The sequence below is a fragment of the Martes martes genome (assembly GCF_963455335.1).
Source record: "Martes martes genome assembly, chromosome: 2".
NCBI lineage: Eukaryota > Metazoa > Chordata > Mammalia > Carnivora > Mustelidae > Martes > Martes martes.
In genome coordinates this window covers 80,281,579-80,302,690 of record NC_137889.1, presented here as the reverse complement: position 1 = coordinate 80,302,690, position 21,112 = coordinate 80,281,579, and the positions used below count along the sequence as shown (strand labels likewise).

General features: G+C 41.2%; 2 protein-coding genes across 2 annotated transcripts in view; one reads left to right on the top strand and one right to left on the bottom strand.

Moving 5' to 3' along the window:
- The window catches only part of FNIP2 (folliculin interacting protein 2), a 137,161-nt gene extending 122,370 nt beyond the window's left edge, over positions 1-14,791 (top strand). Inside the window, exons 16-18 of the mRNA XM_080797492.1 lie at positions 6,149-6,349; positions 10,072-10,187; positions 12,177-14,791. Coding sequence (XP_080653618.1) covers positions 6,149-6,349; positions 10,072-10,187; positions 12,177-12,255 — 396 coding nt within the window. The 3' untranslated portion in view covers positions 12,256-14,791. The remainder of the gene's footprint in view (positions 1-6,148; positions 6,350-10,071; positions 10,188-12,176) is intronic.
- A 3,706-nt stretch (positions 14,792-18,497) lies between these two features.
- Positions 18,498-21,112, bottom strand: part of SPMIP2 (sperm microtubule inner protein 2) — a gene marked incomplete at both ends in the record, with an annotated part of 85,489 nt that continues 82,874 nt past the window's right edge. Inside the window, one exon of the mRNA XM_080796325.1 lies at positions 18,498-18,797. Within this exon, the coding sequence (XP_080652451.1) occupies positions 18,498-18,797 (300 nt within the window). The remainder of the gene's footprint in view (positions 18,798-21,112) is intronic.

Here is a 21,112-nt window from a genome sequence, read left to right as displayed (position 1 = left end):
AGGAGTCTTATGTTTTATTCAGAATATTTCAGAGAAAAATAAGAGATACAGGGAGATGCTTCCAATCTCCTGAATCATAAATCACCTGCCCCTGTATGTTTGAAAGAGGCTGCTCAGTGGCTTGTCCCTGGTAATCAGACCCACCTCGCTATAACCAGTGTGCACATTTTGGAGCTGGTTATGAGTACAGAAGTCTGTCCACTCTCCTGCGGTCTGCAACACACATGTGAGCTGGACATCTCAGGACTGATAAAGTGTCAGCTCAGAGTATGTATCGCGCAATGCCAACAGTGTAAAGATGGGGAAGTTTCTTAACAAAATCTTAATAGAGGCAACTGTATTTTCTCCTATTTTGACATTAAGTTGAGACTGTCATTCACACTGTTTGCAGTCTTGTCTCCTGAGGGATTTCCACCCTGACAAGGTCCTAGGATTTCAAAGTAGAGGGCTTGGCAGACTCACTGAGCTAAAAGTTGGAAACGCTTGCATGAGTTACTAGTTTCTATTTCTGACATACCAAGATACTTAATAAGCTCTTACATTTTTTTGTCCTCAGTGTTTCTGTCTGTAGAGCAGTGCTATGTTCCTGGCCGTCCCACAGGAAAAATGGCATGATGAATTAATAAGTAGTTATAGGAAGCATATATGTGATAATGGTATTTTCCTGCCATTAAGTTAAAAATAGGTGATTACATGAAATGTTAGTCATTTAAATGTGGTACATGAAAAAGAAATAAATTAATAATTGTGCAGATGACTTAATAGGAACTAGTCTGAATCCAAAAATAAAGAAATCTGCATAGAGAATTATTCAACAGAGCCAGCACATGTTAGATACTTAGCACATGCCTAGCATTTTATTATGTTCATTTCAGAGGCTATAGAAGAAAAAGTAAATGTGATTTCCTTCCTTGAGTTACTTATATAATCACTGAGTATACAAGACAGATGTGAAATCAAGAACAAGTTAAGACAGTGTGATTAAATGTCAAAATGTAGATTGTAGGAGCACCTGGGTAGCTCAGTCAGTCAAGTGTCTGCCTTCGACTCAGGTCATGATCCCCAGGTCCTGGGATAAAGTCCCATGTTGGGCCAGGGAGCCTGCTTCTCCCTCTTTCCGCTCATGCTCTCTCTCAAATAAACTTTTTTTTTAAAGAATGTAGATTTGGGGGACCCTGGGTGGCCTGCTCTTTTAAGCGTCTGCCTTCGGCTCAGGTTATGGTCCCAAGGTCCTGGGATCAAGCCCCTCATCAGTCTCCCTGCTCAATGGGGAGCCTGCTTCTCCCTCTTCCGTTCCCCCTGCTTGTGTTCCCTCTCTCGCTGTGCCCTCTCCATTGTCCATCACTCAGACACCCCATCTCGCCCCCCTCTGCTTCAGCAACATTTATTTTTTTTTAAGATTTTATTTGTTTATTTGAGGGAGAGAGTGAGAGAGAGCATGAGAGCGGGGTGGGGGGCAGAGGGAGAAGGAGATCCCCTGCTGAGCAGGGAGCCTGATGTGGGGCTCAATCCCAGGACCCTGGGACCATGACCTGAGCCGAAGGCAGACGCTTAACCGACTGAGTCACCCAGATGACCCCAAAAAATTGAAAAAATTAGAAGGAAGTAGGGAAAATATTCCAGGCAAAGCCTGAGCTAAGAGGCAGGAGCCCTCCCAGACTGGAGAAGGGGATTCTTAGTCCTAGAAGTAAATACGTATAGGTGAATGTGGCCCACACTGTAAAGAGCTTTAAGTATGGAAAAGGAGAAGTTTGAATTGGGCACCTGAGTGTCTCAGTCGGTTAAGCATCTGCTTTCAGCTCAGGTCATGATCCCAGGGTCCTGGGATCGAGTCCCACATTGGGCTCCCTGCTCAGTGAGGGGGAGGGAAGTCTGCTTCTCCCTCTGCCCCTCCCTGCAGCTTGTGCACCCTCCCCTCTCTCTCGCAAAAATAAATAAAATAAAATCTTTTTTAAAAGAGAAAAAAAAGAAAAGTTAGAACTTAGGTGTTTGGGTGATAAGTGCTAGAGTAGGTTTTTGAGTTAGCAAGTTAGGCAGAAGTCTTGGGTATATAAGCCAAGGTAGTCTGTTTTGTGTACTCAGAGCTCTGATCCAGAACCCTGAAATTGGAATGTCCTGGACATCTAGAACTCCTGGAAAACAGACCCACAAATTCCTAGTGGTTGTGAATTTGTTGATGATTCAACAAAATACGGTAGCCAAAAGATATTTGAGAAACCTTTAAAGACCTCTAATACAAAGCCTTTCATTTGTCACTTTATCTTGAGAAATCTGTACAGGAAAGTAGATTGGATAAATGAGATATTGACAGAGTGGAACTAAAGAAATGACTGTTTCTAACTCCCATAGAGCAGAGCAAGGCAAAAAAGATAATTGGCTTATGGCGGAGACTTCATTCCTCTGACAGAGATTGGCTTCCACCCTGACAATCGCCTACAGCTCTCTATTGATCTCCAGGGTTCCCTCATCCTCCAGTCTCTGTCAGAAGTTTCTCAGTTGTCTGATCACGTCTCTGAGGGAGGCACAGACATGGAGGCTGCTGGCAGTCATGTGGAAGGGGTGGCAGGAGGGCCAGCAGGGGCAAGAGGGCTGGCAGCTCTGCCTTGCCACCCGGGTCGTGGGTGTGTGCTCACCGGGGTGTGGGCACTTGTAAGGGTGAGAATAGGGCAGCACTTTTGGAAGTCTCAGATTATGGAGAATGTAGAAACGTACTACAGACTCATTCTTTTTTATTTTCTTAAAGATTTTATTTATTATTTGTGAGACATTAAGAGGACGGTGGGAGGAGGGACAGAGGGAGAAACAGACTCCCTGTGGAGCAGGGAGCCTGACTTCGGACTTGATCCCAGGGTGCTGGGATCATGACCTGAGCCAAAGGCAGCCACTTAACTGACTGAGCCACCCAGGTGCCTCTGCAGACTCATTCTGATAAGAGAATTTAATGAACTCTGTGGACAAGAAACTTACCTTGAAATTAATTCTCTTCAGTTTGAGAGAGAAAAGGAAAATTGATAAATAACAGTGTCCCTAAAGTTGGTAAAGCTTTCAACCAAACAAGCATTTTAAGGGAAGTGACTTTTAATATTTCCTTCAGATTTTCATTCCAAACTCAAACATCAGAGGTCCTGTTTAATCTCAGACACTAATGGTTGGGAGGAGAACTTTTAAAGGGGTAAATATATGATGGGGCCTTTTTTGGTTTTCTGACATTTAGTCAAACTAACAAAGTGCCCCCCACCCCTTAAGGTTTGTTTGTTTGTTTGTTTGTTTTTAAAGATTTGTTTATTTGACAGAGAGAGACACAGCAAGAGAGAGAACACAAACGGGGGGGGGGTCCGGGGGGGGAGTGGAAGAGGGAGAAACAGGCTTCCTGCTGAGCCTGATTGCGGGGCTTGATCCCCATGACCTGAGTTGGAGGCAGACACCCAAGTCTGATTCACCCAGGCGCCCCTAGGGTTTTTTAACATTAAGAAGAGGAATCTTACTAAGTAAAATTAATGCCCAGCCGGTAGCTATCCATACTGTATCTTGATTTTCTTAAGATCCACAGGAGGCCAAAGTCTCCACCAGGATGTTGCCATGCCCTGCCTCTCCTGCCCATTTCTTTTTTTCTAGTTTCTACACCCAAACTCCAAGCCCTAAGGATAGCAGATCAGGCTTTTAATAGGTGTTTGAATCATTCAGTCTTAGGTTTTACAGCATTTCTTAAAGTACTTAATTTCTCAAAGGTACTGTTCCATGTGTGTTACTACTGCTGCTCAGTGTATATGTTTGTGTGGATCCTGGTATACATGTGGACTTGATAAAATTGTGATCTTAAAAAATCACCCTGACAGGGGCACCTGTGTGGCTCAGTGGGTTAAAGCTGCTGCCTTCGGCTCGGGTCATGATCCCAGGGTCCTGGGATCAAGCCCACATCAGGCTCTCTGCTCAGCAGGGAGCCTGCTTCCCCCTCTCTCTTCCTGCCTCTCTGCCTGCTTGTGATCTCTGTCCGTCAAGTAAATAAATAAAATCTTTTAAAAAAAAAAAATCACCCTGACAGATCCCACTGTTAATTACTTCTGTAATTAAGATATAGCTAATAAGAAAAAGTCAGTATTAAAAAGAAACCTACATGCAAATTTTTTGTATATTGTAGTTCTGCATGTGCCTTAAAAGTAGAACCTTTCCAAAGAGGAATTTTAAATTGAATACCAGGGCATAGGGTGCTTATGGGTGTGTGTTTCTATGATGAATCCAAACATGGTCTTCTGGATCTTAGAGTTCTTTAAATTGTAAAAGCTTGTAGACTGACTAATAGACCAAATCATAAGCCAAATCTTTTTAGTGGGGTTTGCATTTTCTTTGCAAAGATATACGTTAGAAATCTCCAGAATCATTGGAACTTAATTGAGCTTCAACTCTCTGACCCCGTAGAAGTTTAGACCAGGTCAGGGATGGACTACCAGTAGCCCCGGCACCCCTTAAATTGTAACTAAAGTAGTTGCTCATGATATTTTTATATCTTTTTTTGCCTTGACTAATTTACATTTTCCTTTACTTCCATCTTCTTTTAGAAAGTGTTTGTTCTTGGGGCGCCTGGGTGGCTCAGTCAGTTAAGCATCTGCCTTCAGCTCAGGTCATGATTCCAGGGTCCTGGGATCCAGCCTTCTTTTCTCCTCTCACTCTGTCTGCTGCTCCCCCAGCAGACACGGTTAAATCGTTATTTAAAGAAAAAAGAGTGTTTATTCTTCAGTAAACAAGTAAGTAGCTACTAAATGACATGGTTAGATGGAGACATTGGGTTTGCCCCGAGGATATATTCAGGGAGTTATGTGTTAGCTATGTAGTAGTCTGAGACTGTGTCTCATGCTTCAGGTATTTCTTTTAAGGTACTCTTCTGTAAATGTTTGGCTGGTTCTTCTCTGTTCTAGAATCTGCAAACATAGAAGTCAGCAATACTATGCTGTGTTAGGGAATGCAGGGTGCTCATCATCTCTGTCATTTGCTTGTACTTAACCTGTCTCATTTTAATTTAGTAACATTTTTCAAATGCCAGGTCCTGTGCTAGGAGCTAAGAATTCAGGCAGAAAAGATTCAGGTCCCTCCTTCAAGGAACAGGCTCACAGATTCCCCACGGTTTGTCTCAGCCCTTGACCCCTTTGTCTTGAGTCTTTTCTCTTTGATCCAGTGACTTAAAAATGACTCATTCTCATTTTTCACGTTTGATTTTTTTTTTTAACATTTCTTATACCCATTAAGTTTCTCCTTTTCAAATAATTGAGCCAACATCTCTGTCCCTTTTTGTTATCATATCTGGATCTGCAGCCTTCTAAAGTAACTCATGTTTGGAGAATCCTCCATCCATGACCTCCCCAGTGAGCCACAGTGCCCTTATTCCAGGTGCTGGTGATAAAGTAGTTACACTTGGATCAGTTTGAGGACATTAATATTTGTTTGTTTGTTTGTTTGTTTGTTTTTTAAGGCCTTTTTCTTGATCCCGTCAGTGTTTACCCCGTTTGCCCTATGTCACAATTCACTGGTGCTCAACCTGCTCTATCTGTAACTACAGAGTTACTGAGAATTTTGTATTTTAAATTACTCCTCAGTAGCCATCGTTTGACCTTTTGGACTCCTCTAGATAAATTAGTCCCCCATCTGATTTTAGTTGGTTGTTTAGAGTTGATTTATGTATGTAACACATGGTCACTAAGTAAATAGTGCTCAGTGATTAAAGCTATAACTTTAAGGGAATATTAAGTTGCTCAGACTAAGCTTGTTTTGGAGAAATGGCAATAGAATCCTACAGCTTATTCTAATTTTCTCCATTTTAAAAGGAGAGTGCAGTCTTTCAAAAGGAATTTTACTATCCTGGAATGTAGGGAGGGCATGTATCTTTTCACTTTTCTGTGAACATTAACAACATTTATAGTGTACTTCCTGGGCGGAAGGAAAAAAATACCACTTAAATGCAATTTTTATCACATGAATTTCAAATGACAATTTGATGACACTCCTATTTTAGTCCCTGTAACACTCGCAATTTCTGTAGCTCCTGCTGGCAGCTTATGAACTGTTAGGGTAATGTTAAATTACAGAAACATTCTGGACATTCTGAGTGCCACTTGGCAGTGCTGTGGAGAGTTGACCCCCTGTGTTTGTCTTCCAGCATCCAGTGCTCGACGAGCCAATCGCTGAAGCAGTCTGTATTATCGCAGACACGGACAAGTGGAGTGTCCAGGTAGCCACAAGTCAGAGGAAGGTGACGGACAGCATGAAACTGGGCCAGGATGTCTTGGTCTCGAGTCAGGTGTCCAGTTTGCTTCACTCCATTTTACAGCTCTACAAGCTTCACCTCCCTGCTGATTTTGTAAGTATTTGTTCTCATATCACCAAAGAAAGATAGTTACAGCACTTCTACTAGTACTTTGATTATAAAATCACAGACCCACATGTTTTGTTTTTAGTATGATTGGACATTAGCATAACTAAAAATAGAACATGCAACAGAACACCGGCCAATGGGATAGATTTCAGTAACAATAGCTCGTCCACGAAACAACACGCAGTGACATGGAAGTCTTTTTGAATAAGGTATATGGTAAAAGAAAAAAGGTTTGGGGGAAGGGATCAGACATAAAAGGAAATTTAAAATCTTCCTTTGGAGAACTCATTAGTTCTCCTTTATCGGACCAACATAAAGCAAGTGAGTTTCTGAAGGGATCCTAGTTCCTTTTGTTTAGGGACTGTTCCTGTAATATTGTTAAAGATAAAATGGAATATATTTGTATAAAGACAGTTTTGAAGTATTATACCCATAGAAGATGGTATCAGTTGTTCCTTTTCAAATCGGGTTTTAAATTGACTTCATCACATTATATTAAACACAGCAAATAGAACCTGTAAACTCCTAGGAAATGATTAACCGCTCTACCCCCACCCCCGGCATTGGAATGAATATATAAAACAGATACTTTTCAATATAGTGTGTGTGTGTGTGTGTGTGTGTGTGTGTGTGTACAGAGAGATTGAGAGAAAATATATTTTGAGAGGGAGGGAGAGAGGTCTCAAAAGTGGAAGAGAGGCTCAAGGGCAGATAGCTAGGAGAAGCTAAGTGAGCTGTCCGACCTCGGGGATTTGCGCTAGGTGAGAGAGTGCCCTTCTCCGCTCATTCCCTCCTGCACTCAGTTGCCCTCTGTAGTATACCCCCAGACCAGGGTATCCATAACCTCCCTTCTGGCCTCCACAACAGATACAGAGCTATTTAATAACAAAGGAGGAACCAGAATATTAATTACCTACACTAATTGCAAATGGAGTGATAATTTTCCTGAGGTAATTTTCCCACATTCCTCAGAAAGTCAAGACTTCTGTGGTCTTCAGGAAGGTGCTTTGAAATACTGTGTAGTTGTCATCTAAGTTGTGGAAGTGTGTCACGATAGGGAGACCCCCTCAGTGCAACTGGGTTGAAGTATAGGCTTTGCCATCAGTGAGTTGTGTGATGGTGGGTGGTCCTGAGCATCTCTGAACCTCAGCTTTCTCACTTGTAAAACGAAGATAGTACCCATTCAACAAGCATGTTGTGAGAATCCTTTGAAAATTAGGTCTGAGATACTGCTTTTTAAAAAACTGGCAAAGCACTCTGCCAATATGAGACACTCCAACAGCCAGTGTACACAGCAATGGCCCGTGTGTGGCCTTTAGAGTCCAGTAGTCTAGGGTCAAATCCAAGCTCTACTACTTTCTGTGTGACTTCTCAAATTCTCAGTTTCTACATCTGTAAAGCTGAGGAGATGATGTAGCTTATCTCAGATGGTTATGAAAATGAAATTAGATGATTCAGGTAAAGCACTTGGAATGCATTACATGTCATGAGTTCTCAGGAAACAGCTACTATTAGAGTGATTGCTAATAGTTAGTTTCATGAAATAATTTTACTGGCTGTAAAGACTGACAACAGCTTTTCACCAAAATCTTTTATTTATTTGGGGTTTAGACTGAAGCATACTCTTGCAGGACCTCTGTCCCAAGGGGGTAATGTGAGAAGCACTTATGGGTTATGATGATCTTACTTTTGTTCTATATTTGCAGGCACTTTTTCTTCCTAGTAGCAAGCTGCATCGCGCTGATGTAGAGTCTGAACTCTCTTTTTCTATAAGGAAAGACAGATACATTCGATTTTATTATTTTTTACTATTATAAAATTTGCCAAACTTTCATATTTTATTCTGTGATACATAAGTCTTATGACATAGCTACATTTGACATCTTAGTTATCCAGGCAGTAAATTTCTATAGCTAATTCTTTTTACTTCGTTTTGACAGAAGTATGTTTGGCCACTTAATACTGTGAATGACTTATTTAACCTGACAAAACCGAGGTCAAAGAAAATTTCGTCTGCGGTTTAAAATTCTCCTTAAAAAATCACTTGAATGAAACACGACTAAATGACTATTAGAACCTTTAGTATTTTCAAAAGGAGAAAGTGGCTATTTAAAATTTCAGAAGTTAAAAATTGAAGAAATCCATCTCGGGAATAAAATGCCAGGAAGGGAAGGGCAGAACACAAAGCAGTTCAATTTGATAATCAAACCTTTTATTAAAAAATTCTGAATAATTTGATTTCAAGTTCCATATAGACCAGTGTTCTCTTTATTTCCACATTACAACATACAGTGTCCATGGGGATGATGAAAACACCATAAATTAACCATTTAAAACAAAGGATGCCATGTAATATGAAAGTTCTTTTTAATATTTTATAACACTCTTATTAAAAACCTTGTATTTACTTCATAAGGAACTGAAACTTAGCAGGAGATCCTTTTACCACTTAACTCTGTTTACTTGGAGGAACATTTTCATGAAAATTGGTAAAATCCTCCTTGCTTTGATTATTGCTCTTAGTCACTTACCAGTTTTTTCATCCACTCAACAGAGTGCATTTAAGAATTTAAGCCAATGAAAAACTGAAAAGATTGCCTCTTGAATAGATACTTTTTTCATGTCACTGATCAGCCCAGATGGTCAAGATCAACATTTTCAAATGCATCTGTTAATCTTTTTACCTTGAAAATAACAGGCGTAATGGTCTAGAAGAAAATTATGTATGATGGAATTACCCTTGCCAAAGCCATCAGGTGTCTTACTGAAGATGCTTGGATGGCTCTGCCTGCCAAATGCAAAAGCATTTGCCTCTGGTGAAAGACACAGATGGTTGCTATTCTCTAAAAAATGAAGTTGGACATAATTCCAAGGGTAGAGATGTCCTGAGAATAATTGCCTTTTCTTTATTGTTATTAAAGACCTAGTTAAAATATACTCTTGAGAGAAATGAAGATTTAAAGTAACCTTGTTCCATTTACTCTACTGTTGAGGATGCATTTCGCCAAAATAATGTGAGCTATAGGAAAACAACAAAGATATTCTTTAAAAAGTTATTTATAGTAGCAAAATCTCAGATTGCCATGTGGATACATAAATAATGGTAATTCACATTCTCAAAAAGTATTTAATGATAAAAATTACATTGATAAAGATTTATTAATAACATGGGGAAAGGATTATTACAAGGTTTTTAAAAAGTAGGAAATAATTGCATTTACAGAATGATTTCAGCTATGTTAAAAGTGCTTTTTTTAAAGATTTTTTTATTATTCATTTGACAGAGAGAGAGAGAGAAAGGGCACAAGCAGGGGGAGCAGCAGACAGAGGGAGAGGGAGAAGAAGGCTCCCTGCTGAGTGGGGAATCTGATGCGGAGCTAGATCCGGGACCTGAGATCATGACCTGAGCCAAAGGCAGGCTTAACCAACTGAGCTACCCAGGCGCCCTGTTAAAAATGCTTTTTAAAAAAGACTAGCATATATGTATGAAAATCTTAATAGTCATTAGAAAAAGTAAACTGTTGTTTTATAAAAAACCTTTTCTTCTACCTACCAGTGGTTTGATGTGGTTTATAATTTTCAAGTGTACTGGGAAGGAATGCAATTATAGCTGTGTGCTTAGAAATGAATTAAGAGCATTCCAGCTCTTAGACCGTTGGCAGAGACTTGAATTCCAGCCCTCATTGTGAATGTTACTGGCTTCGCAGTGCATCATGCATCTTGAAGATAGACTACAGGAGATGTACCTGAAGAGTAAGATGCTGTCTGAATATCTTCGTGGACACACACGAGTCCATGTGAAAGAATTAGGTGTCGTACTGGGGTGAGTGCTGTGAAGTGCCACTGTTTCCCCCGTGATAGGGCTGACCCTATCACTGCACCCACTGACTGACCCACTTAGCCTGTCTCACCCAGAACCCGTGGGCCTGGTGCCCCCTTGAAATGTGTGGGGTTCATGAGATTTGTGCCTCTGCTGCTTTCCTTCTTCGTATCTCTGATACTGGAGTTTCATACCTGCAAACAAATGCAGAGTGCTAAGCTAGTGGTAGTCTATGTTAGTCTCCTCCCTGGATTATTTTATGCTTGAAAGTGAAAAATTTAATCCCTTTCTGCCTGCCCATTTCTAGTCATTTCGGTAAGATGTCAAAGGCGCAACCCGTCAGACATGCAGCAGAGCTTGGGTTTATATTTTGCTCCCTGGAGGAGGCAAGAAAGGCTTTCTGGACTCTCAGGGGCCACCTACATGTCCACTGGGTGACTGTACTTTCCCCTCCTTCATTAGAAGCCCCTTGGGAAGGGAGATGTGCTCATGTGATTGACAGTGTAGGTCATCTTCCAGAGGGTTGGGGCTTGGCCATACCTTCTCTTAGAGAAGAAATTCTGACTTGTGTTACTCTCTGCTTAATGTTTCAACAGAGAACTAACAAAAAGACATTGTGCCCATGGGGAATTGACCCCCTTCCCTGTGATGATGACTCCCCTAATTTGGGGCAAGAAAATATTGTGTATATAGTGTCAACCTTGAAATTCTTTATCAAGCCTGCTAATCAAAATATTATTTCAAGACTCGGGCCTTTGCATTCTTGTCAGACTTTTCATCTTTCACACCCAGGATATGACTTACTGTATTGTTTGGCTCTTGGCATTTCCTGTCATACATTTTTTTTTCCCCATACTTTATTCAAAAAAATGTTTTTCCCTTTTGAGGCATTTGCTTTTGCAGTTAACTTGCAATGTGTATTTGTTGCTGTTGTTGTTAGTTGTTGCTCACATCTCTACCAGCCTCAGCCTTGAGTCCTGCCTCACCAGGTTTTCCATTGCCCCTGACTGGCAAGTGTCCATCAACACTGTTAGAAGGATCTTGAGGATTTATACACCTTCCTCGTTTCTCAGTCCTCTTGGTACATTATTAGTGAGGGTCACACCCAGCCTCACTTTTGCCCCTTCCTCTCCTAGTCAGAACCAGCAGCACAAAAGGTACTAAAGAACTTCTTATCTACCCTGAAAGGAGATCTGTAGGCAGCATTACTGGAGAAAGCATAGAAAGTCCCATGAAGTAATGCCAGCTACCTTTTTAAATTTTATTTTTGAATTTTCATTTTTGGAATTCAAGGGAAAAAAAAATAGGACATATTCCACGGACTGAGGCAGTCCTAATTTTTTTCAGGACATTTGGCAGTGTTGAGCCAGTGACCACGCTATATCCGCCTCTGCTGTAAGAGGCAGCCAAAGCCGCGTCCCTTTGATGCTATGATTCTCTTGACTGAGTATCTATTAGTGTCACTTTGCTCTCAGAATCTTGTAGCTCAGATGCTTAGTGAGGATCTAAATTGTCTAACCTGTTGAACAAATTCCCAAGTTTATGGAAAAAACTCCCACCTTCATCATTTTCCTAAGCCTGAGTCTAGCCTAGGTGCAGAATTTCAGTATGTGTTCCAGAGTGCTGACTGGAAGAATGAAGAGATACTGGAGAAGACATTAGAGTACAACGCAATGACGTTGTCGAGGAATATAGAAACGTTCTGGGCTTCATCTGGGTGACTCCAGCTGTGGGAAGAGCAGCTTTGTGTACCCCCTCAACACACACACACACACACACACACACACACAAACACACACACACCACACCTGCATCCTTCTCTGCATCGTCAGGCGGCGGTCACTGGGAGATTGTGTTAAAAGAACAGTTTTAGCATCTTTCCACCTCTTTGTCATAGTTTTAAGCAAGGATCTGGCAAGCTTGGTACCTAGCAGTTATACTTTCCTGTAAAATCATGCTATTTTAATATTCTTTTCTTTTTTCACTATTCAGGATTGAATCCAACGACCTGCCTCTGTTGACTGCTATTGCCAGTACTCATTCTCCTTACGTCGCGCAAATACTCTTATAAGCTAAAGCTCAGGACGGTTCTTCCTTGGAAGAAAAAAAAAATCAGATTCTCAACCGAAGATGAAAGGAGTAAGCTCTCTGTGACGTCAAAAGCATGAGAAGAGCAAACAGAAACAGTCATTCCACCGCTTTGTTTTGTTTTGTTTTCTTGCTTTCAAGCGGATGCTTCGTTGGACGACTTAGGTTTACTTGACATTATATCATTTGTGTTTTTCGTGAATACTCTTTGGCCTTTTGTTACCCATGAATCAACAGAGAGAGTGACCTTTTTGGTAGGAGGAAATATAAACACTACAGTAAACACTAAGCTGCTGGTACAGATCACCTTGTATGTTTGGGCAGAATGACAAGGGAACCAGCGGACATACCATTCCAGTAGGACAACATTTCAGAGTTTAAGCATGAGCTCTCCAAAGTGGAGAACACTTCATTTGCTGTCCTAAGAAGACAGTCAGAGCAAGGGATTTGGAGTCCAGGGCAGAGTTTGCTTCTTACAGAAGGTGAAAGCAAGCAAGCCACATTGTACCATCTTCCGCTCCGGTGGCTGTAGGCATTACTGCCTGGCAGAAAACAGGAAAGAGGATCGACCGTTGAGCAGAGGGTGCTTTAGGGACCCACTCTTTCCACATCTTGGAGTTTACCTTGTTGCAGATGCAGCCACAGGTAGGTTAGAGATGGACTGTTGGTGCAATAAACCCAGGAACCAATGTAGCATCTTAATCTCATCAAGATGTAGTTCAGAGCAGCAGAGTGCACAGTCTGATACCATATGTTTTATCCTCATACTTTAGAGCTTTCAGCAGCCTTTTTAAGAGAGGCCATTTACCAAAGTTATTTCTATAAGCTCAAGAGTGTTTCTCTTGCTAAATTCTTCCAGCCGAAGCCACTTTCTTCCACAATAGTTAATACAAACGACTGTTTGTACTTGCAGAGGCACAGCGGGCCTGGCAGGAAATGAACCTGCAACAGTTCAGGACGACTAATGAAAGAAATTGGTTTGTACATCTACCAACAATCCATAAATGATCTGTTGTTACATTATCATCTCTGTGCCTTCTAACCCCTATGTCCTTTGCAAAACACCTCTCCAGAAATTAACTCAACCCATGATAAAATCTGCCAAAATGAAAGATTGTTTATTAGCATGGTTCACTTTTTCAAAAACCTTAATGTAAAAGAAACTTTACTTGGTTTACTGGCCATGAACTCTGGCCATGTCAGACCACATACTGACGTCCAGGGTAAAGAAAAAGACTTTTCAAAACTGGATTGTGAAAAGACAGGCGCTAATCTCACACATCAGAACATTGTTAGCCCCTCGAAGATCTTGAATACAATTGATTATAACCAGGCTCTGATTTCCTTTCACTGTTGTAGAAATTAATTCTGGTCCTTCTCATGTACCCTTTTGTACCTAAGATTATGAAGTAACTTCCCTTTTAGGGGTTAGAATGACTTCAGGTTTTTTATTTGATAAAATCCTGATTCTAAACACCCAAGTTACATAAATTTGTCTATTCTTTTACAAATGCAAGTTAATTGTTTGAAAGAGTATAGCAGCAGTACCAATGGAGAAAAATAGGTGTAATAATTCTTAAGGAATAGGTCAGAACTGCTGCCTTCCCCTCTCTCGCTCTCTCTCTATGATGTGAACTGTAGGTGGGTGCATTAAGGCTCTTAAGAGCTTTGCTTTTTATTTTACGTCTTTCTTTTACAGGATTGAAGTTTTCTGTCCTTTTTTATGTTTATCTTATTTCCTCTAACATCTGAGTTTGGTGTTTTTAAGTCTCCAGTTCCGTGACATCACTGCTTGCTGGTGTGGTAAACAGAGAATGAACCTCACCTCTGGCTCGGCTCACTCATCGTTTGTTTCTCGTTATGTGTGAATAAATTATGATAGCTGATGTTACAGCATTCCCATCTGTACCGGTGTAGACCATTCCCTTCATCTCTCTTTCCCCTTTCCTTGTTTACATGTTTTGAGCACTTTCCCTCATTCACCATTTTCCAGGGATTCATAGAAAATAACTAGAAACAAAACTAGTTTCATTCAAAATGTGTATGCATAGCAGCATGTTAAAAATTAGACCCATGTAGGGGGAAATTGAGTTTAAATGGCTAATTCTAAACTCCACACATAAAAATTTAGCCCAGTCCTCTCAAAGCCTGAGAAAATTTAATTTGCCTCTTAATCTACTGTTCTAAAACTCTCTCTCGGAAAAACGTCTATTGGAAAACTACAGGTGGGTCACATGTGGGGGTTGTCTCAGTGACACTCAGGATTCTAGTCGGAACCTAATCCTCACATCTGTTGCCTACAAAAACAGACCAGGAATGTTGCTGCTCTTTTATAATCCTCCTTTAAATAACACTCAAGTTTTGTCTTAAAATTCAACCTCTTCCTGAAAGTGGAAAAGAAAAAAAAAAAATCTCATGGAATTGCGTTCAAATACACCCACACACACCACCCGGTGGCTTCATTCTGTCGTAGCCCAAGAGGCAAGAAAGGGATCCCGCCCTCTCCCAATGCCCACCTCAAGAAAAAAATTAAAATGAAAAAAACAAAACAAAACAAAAAAAAAAAAAGAGAAAACTACCTCAGTTGACAGGATTCCACCTTTAGGGTTTCTTCAACTTTTAAGTCTTACCTGTTGAGTGTAACTTTTGTAGCATCTTGCTTTTTTAAGCAAGCTAGTGAGGCATGACAGAGCAGAAGTGTGTAAATGTTACTGTGATGGACCTCTTTCTAGCATGTTGCAGTTTTATTTTTAATAGATTGACGAGTGATATGAATGTAAAGATAATTGTGTATGTTTAAACATGACAATGAAAATTTAAAATGTAGCTTCCATACTTGTGCATAATTCCAAAGTATTTTATTTTTATCAGTGTTAAATAGCTTTTTGTACAGGCTTCAATCCATTTTTCTGAAGTGTGCTGTTTTTTAATAAAAGTAACTATAATCTTTTCACATCCCATGGAACTGCCGTTTACACATCACAACTTTTTAAACTTACCATATTTTTCAAAAGGAACTTTTTTGGAGGGAGGAAAGTCCCCGCTTGCTAAGTGATACTAAACTGTTGTTTAGGCTCTTATAATTAGGTCCTGAGATTTTATAAAAAATTTAGTTGGTAGCTTTTTAGGTTATTCATTAGAGTTGGTTGTACATAAAAATAAAGAATATAAAGTGACCCTAAAATTCTTTTAAATGTCTGGATTTTCCCACTAATATGTACTTTTGAAAGTATTTTGTTGATGCATACTTTCACCATTAAATTGAAAAATTCTTTAGCTTCTCTTGGTAAATGTGAACCATTTGTTTTTTATTGTGCTGTGGGGGAAAGGGATATTTTAATATAATATTTACCTAAATCAAGCAGCCCCCTCTGAGTGTTAATTTTTAAATGTCAAAATTTTGGTGACCATATATCTTCGGAGCAAGATTGCAATATGTTTAAATTTAAGTGATGTTTAAAAAGAGAAAATTCTGGGATTTGTTATTATTGACGCTCCAGAAGACAAATTGATAGGACTTTATATTTTTGATCAGGTAAATAGATATCAATGTCAATGTATAGAAATTTTTTCTTAAAATTTGTTCTTGTATTATTTTGATCCATTTTTCTGTGGCATTTGGTGCAATAAACCTTTTGAATTTATCTTGAAGATCTCAGTACTGCATGTGACTTGTTTCATTTAATCTTAGCTCTTAAAAACTTAGAGGTCTCATTTCCATTAATTCATGCTGAAATGAGTAGTTATATATGTCAGTGATTTTCAGCAGGGTTGTTTTGGAAGTGTAGGGACATTTTTGGTTAGCATAATGGTGGGTGAGAGTCACTGGCACATAGAGGATGGGGGCTGAGGATGGTAAGAGAAATGTCTTGGAATGTATGGGACACCCCCACAGAGTGAGGAATTGTCCCCCCTCCTGCATGACTTTTAAATGTTCTGCTGGGCATCCATGTGGGTGAAAAAGCTGTATATAATTATCTAAGCTAAGAATTTAATTCTGCTTTACATAAAAGCCCAATGTGTTTTTCACATGATTTTGATATATGCTGAATTTTCCAGGAATGCCACCATTGTATAAATTGAGGGAAGATTTTACTTTGTAAGATTCAGGGTTTTTACAAGAATTAACATAAACTTGGAAAACAACATTAACAACAGCTACTGTATTAATGAATTTGAGTCATTTGTATATCCATCTTTACTTGTAATTGTAGCATTTGTGGAGACTACATATAGATGCAAGCCTCTGCCTGCTTCATTATATTTTCTATTTTAAGCTAGTGTTTCAATGTCTCCTTATTAAAATATATTTTAATGTTACTTTTTAAATAGTACATCTAGGGCATTATGTTGGTTTATTATAAATTATGTGTGTAAGGAGGTTATATTCCTTATGAATTTTATTTTAGGAAAGTAAAGGACATTATATAATATTTGCTATGTAAAGGATGAGATCATCCATATATATAGTCTCAGGAAAAAAAATGCTTTTAAGTAGAACTTTTGAAACATATATAATGCCATACTGAATTATGTCATCTCAAAGACTATAGGGAGAAGTAACCTTCGGTATTTCCAACTCCTTTTGGATTAAATGAAAATTTCAAAAGTGTTTTCTATATTCCCTCAAGCAACTTTAAAAGTATTGTATTGATAAAGAACTTAAACACACACACATCACATTGCTTTTTGGTTCTGTGGTGCAGGGACAGTTTTGTCAGGAGCTTTATACATGAGGATTAAACTCACATCTGAATGAGATAGGTACCGTGATAGCTCAGTTTACATGTCAACTTGGTCAGGTCATGGTACCCAGATATTCGGATCGAACATGAATGTGGAAGTTGCTGTGAGGATATTTTAGATGTGATTAATATATTTTTTTAATTTTTTAAGCTCGATTGATACATCACCTCCTTTAATCCTTATCCATTCCCTTAGCATTCAACAAATATTTAGATGCTAGGCACTGGTTGAAATGCACAGGACAGAAGTGGAAAAAGCAGTCCAAGTGGGGTCTTCCTGGTAGCTGAGGGGGTGGGGGAGGTGCAGGGTTACAGATAAAGCACCTATAATAACGTCAGTGCCTATGGCAGCTACGGAGGAACTCAAAACCAGGTTGGAAGACAGAGGGGCACCTCAGGTGGGGGTGGGAAAGGAGGTTGCTCAAAATGGGCCCCATGTTAGGTTTTTTTTTTTCTAAAGATTTTGTTTGACAGAGAAAGGAGAGAGCACAAGCAGGGGGAGTAGCAGAGGGACAAGAAGCAGCAGACTCCCAGCTGAGCAGGGAGCCCAACAGGGGTTTCAATTCCAGGACCGTGAGATCATGACCTGAACTGAAGGCAGACACTTAACCTACTGAGTCCCCAGGCATTCCCCCACCCCACCCCGGGCCATGTTAGGTTTTATCAGGACCCGGTTTTCAGCGAGGAGATGGAGGTTCAGGGAAGTGATTGACAAAAACGCTGTTTCTCTGGAGTGTTTGCTACTTGAGGACCGACTCCTGCCAGGCATTGATAGCCACAGAGGGCTTCAGAGCTAACCCGTCAGGAAAGTAACCTTAGAGTCCTGCTAAACTCTGTGCTTCCCCCAAGAACAAGTGAAAGAGTGATCATCCCCTGCCCCACAGGAGGGAGGGAAAGCCGAGGCCCGAGGCCCGGGAGAGTCACACAGCCAAGAGCCACAGCAGGGTCAGGCCGGGACCATATATTATCTGCCTTCAGCAAAACCATCGTGTTATAGGCCTCTCTCCTGCAGACCCCTGTGTCCGACCAGCAACACTTCTCCCCTCCAAGGTCTACGTCCTGTTCTTAAGGCTCCATTCTGGTAGACTCCATCAGTTAGCAAGGCTTGTGCGCCAGGCACAGGTGGTGTCTTTGGATGGGGTGAAGGTCGCAGATCGGCTGCCTACTAGCTGTGGGACACACTGGAAGAATTTCTCAGCCTCTCTGGTCTCGTTTATCACAGCTGTGAAGTCAGGGTGATAATAACTTCAAGCTGCTCTAGGGTCCTGAGGATCCAAATGGATACCGAAGCCTGCAGCGCCGTGCCTCTGGCTCGCCTGCTGTGCGAGCAGGCTTCTCTCCCCGCAGGGGGCACAGACCTGAGGAGTCCAGTAGGCTGAGGGCCCGCGCGGTGCTAGGCTCACAGTCCTCACGGCTAACCTCAGGCCTGGCGCAGAACCGACCCAGGAAAGAAATAGAAGCCAGGGAGAGGGGGAGGGGCTCAGTGACGCAAGGCGGGAGGGCAGGTGGATGGCGTAGAGACCCGCGCACAGTCAGGCATTTCCACCCCCGCCCTAGTTCGCTCCGGGCCCCAGGTCGTGCTCTGCCTGGTGGCCTGCGAGGAATGCTCTCGTCGCCGATGCTCAGCTCTGGCCCCAAGGCTTTCTTGGAACCCGAGGACTGCTCTCATCCTGCAGCTCGCCTGGAAACGGGAGGCGGGGGGGGGGGGGGGGGGCATCTCCAGAGCCCACACCCTCGTGCCCTGCGGGCCACCGTAGGGATCTGCGATATTCACCTTTAACTGAGTAGATTTGGAGTAAAGCAGATTACCCACCATTATGTGGGTGGGCCTCACCCAGACACTTGAAGGATTTAAGGGATTGATGTCGCTAATGAAGAGGGAATTCTGCCTCTGGACTGCCTTTGGACTTGAGCTGCAACGTCACTCTCCAGCCTGTTGGCCTACCCTGCAGATTTTGCATCTGCGAGACTCCAAAATTGTGAGTCCTTAAAATCAATCAGTCTGTCTATCTGTCCATCTTTTTGGTTCTATTTCTTGGGAGAACCTTGACCGATAACAGGTACTTCAGCTGTCAGTCAGATGATGTATAGGATGTCCCCCGAAAAGGAGTTGGGTAGTCAGAATATTGTCATACCAGACTATAAGTAGTAGACTTCGAAGCAAAGATCTCTAACACGGCACAGATTCCTGTCTGACTGGCTGACAGGCAAGTCACAATAGTCTCTGGATATGAGGGGCAAAGGAGATGTGGGAGGACAGGAAAAGCATGAGTGAGAAATAACCCTCTGGGATGGCAAGAAAGGAGATGACACTCATTCAGAGTGGGAGGAAAATGCCCCTTTCCTGTAAAAGATTAGTCCCTGCCATTGTATGTTAATTCCTAGAGCTGTACGTCTCCCTCTGCTTTCTGGGGACCTCAAGACATCAGTTATTGTTCCTTTTTCTCATCTGTAAGTGCTCAATCTACAGACTTTCTATTCTAAGTATAGACAGAAATTGTTTCTCCCATGTTTTGCCCTGTGTCTCCCTGCCTCATCTTGATCCCAAATCTCTCTTCCCTTCGACAACTGTGTTTTCTGGAGAGGTTACTGGTCCCCCTCACTTCTTTGCTTCCTACTCATTCTCTACTTGTTGCCCCTGCCTCCCCCACTCCCCACGCCCCCCATGGCTCACAAACTCTGCAGTGCAGTTTGGCCTCCGTTTCTGTTCCCATAGAAAGAGCTGTCGAGTCTACTTTCTCTGCATCTCAAATGCGTCATCTTTTCTCCTTTCTCTTGCCTTCTTTTAATTCCTCATTTCTCAACTGAGTTACCAAAACGCCTCAAAACTCGTCTCCCTGTCATATCAAACAGATCTAATCAATCTTCCAGGCTGATGTCTGAACCCCTCCAGAATGAAAGCTTAACACTATAAACTTCTGTTTGAAAGCCAGCCCTGTAAAATCCAAGTCCCTTGGCACTGGGCACTCAAATGCCCCAGCTGGTTCCTCTTTCCCAGCCTCCTCACCAGATACTGCTCTTTGTATGCTATTATTCAGCTGGATTAAACCAAAGGCACTACATTAGTGTTACCTTTGCCCAGCTGTCCATCCTTCCTCGTCTCCCTCTCCCTTTGGTCCAGGCTCGTCCTGTTCATAGCTCAAACTGCAATTCAGTATCAAATTCTCAAGCACCTTGCCACTCAGGGTCTGGACTAACAACAGCTGCTTTTCCTGGGAGTTCCATGGAAATGCAGATTCCCAGCCCAACTGATTCAGGATCTGTGCCTCCATTTGACTTCTAAGTGATTGATATGCATTTTAAAATTTGAGAATTATTGCCTTTGGATTCGATGTGAGTGAATGGATTAGGGAAAGGAAGTACCCATCACTGAGATTGTGTCCATGTATTGGAATAACAAGCGGGCAGTGAGTTCTGCAAGCCAAGAAATGAGATAGGAATGGATGGTGTTAAAAGCGTATGTAACATACATTTGACAACACATAAGTAGCTATTATTTATGTGAGGAAAAAATTGAACCAAAAGTCAAGAAGGGAAATAACATATACTGTCAGATAGAACTTGAAATTAAAAAAATAAAAAACTGGGGAAATATAGTAGAAGAAGCAGTTTAGAAATGTGCCCAACTTTGAGAGCATTTCATTTTGGATAAATGAATACATGAATGATATATACTGTTAAATATCATAAATTGCACTTTTAGAAACGTTGTAATTAAGCTCCAAACTTAGAGTTATAAGTAAAGGTCCAAACTCAAGAATGCGAATATGAAATATCCCCATTTTCAACCATCTACCTTCATGAGAAGAAGGATTTCCCTCAAGCCCCCAATACCATTGACAGTTATTTAATCTACTCTATTGAGGCTGCTGTCCATGCGTGGCTTGGATTCCTTCAGCATAAGAACGGAAAATGTGCTGACATCCCCACTATGTACAGTGTTATAGTCATGGCAGCCACTCGTTGGGGGCCAGTGTAAAGCAGTATGTTGGAGGCTTTACACACATTTTATTCGTAACTTGCTTTGGAACATAAAAGAACACTTGCTTCACGTTATCTTCCCTGAAGAGAACTTCTATTACAGAGGGGCAGGCT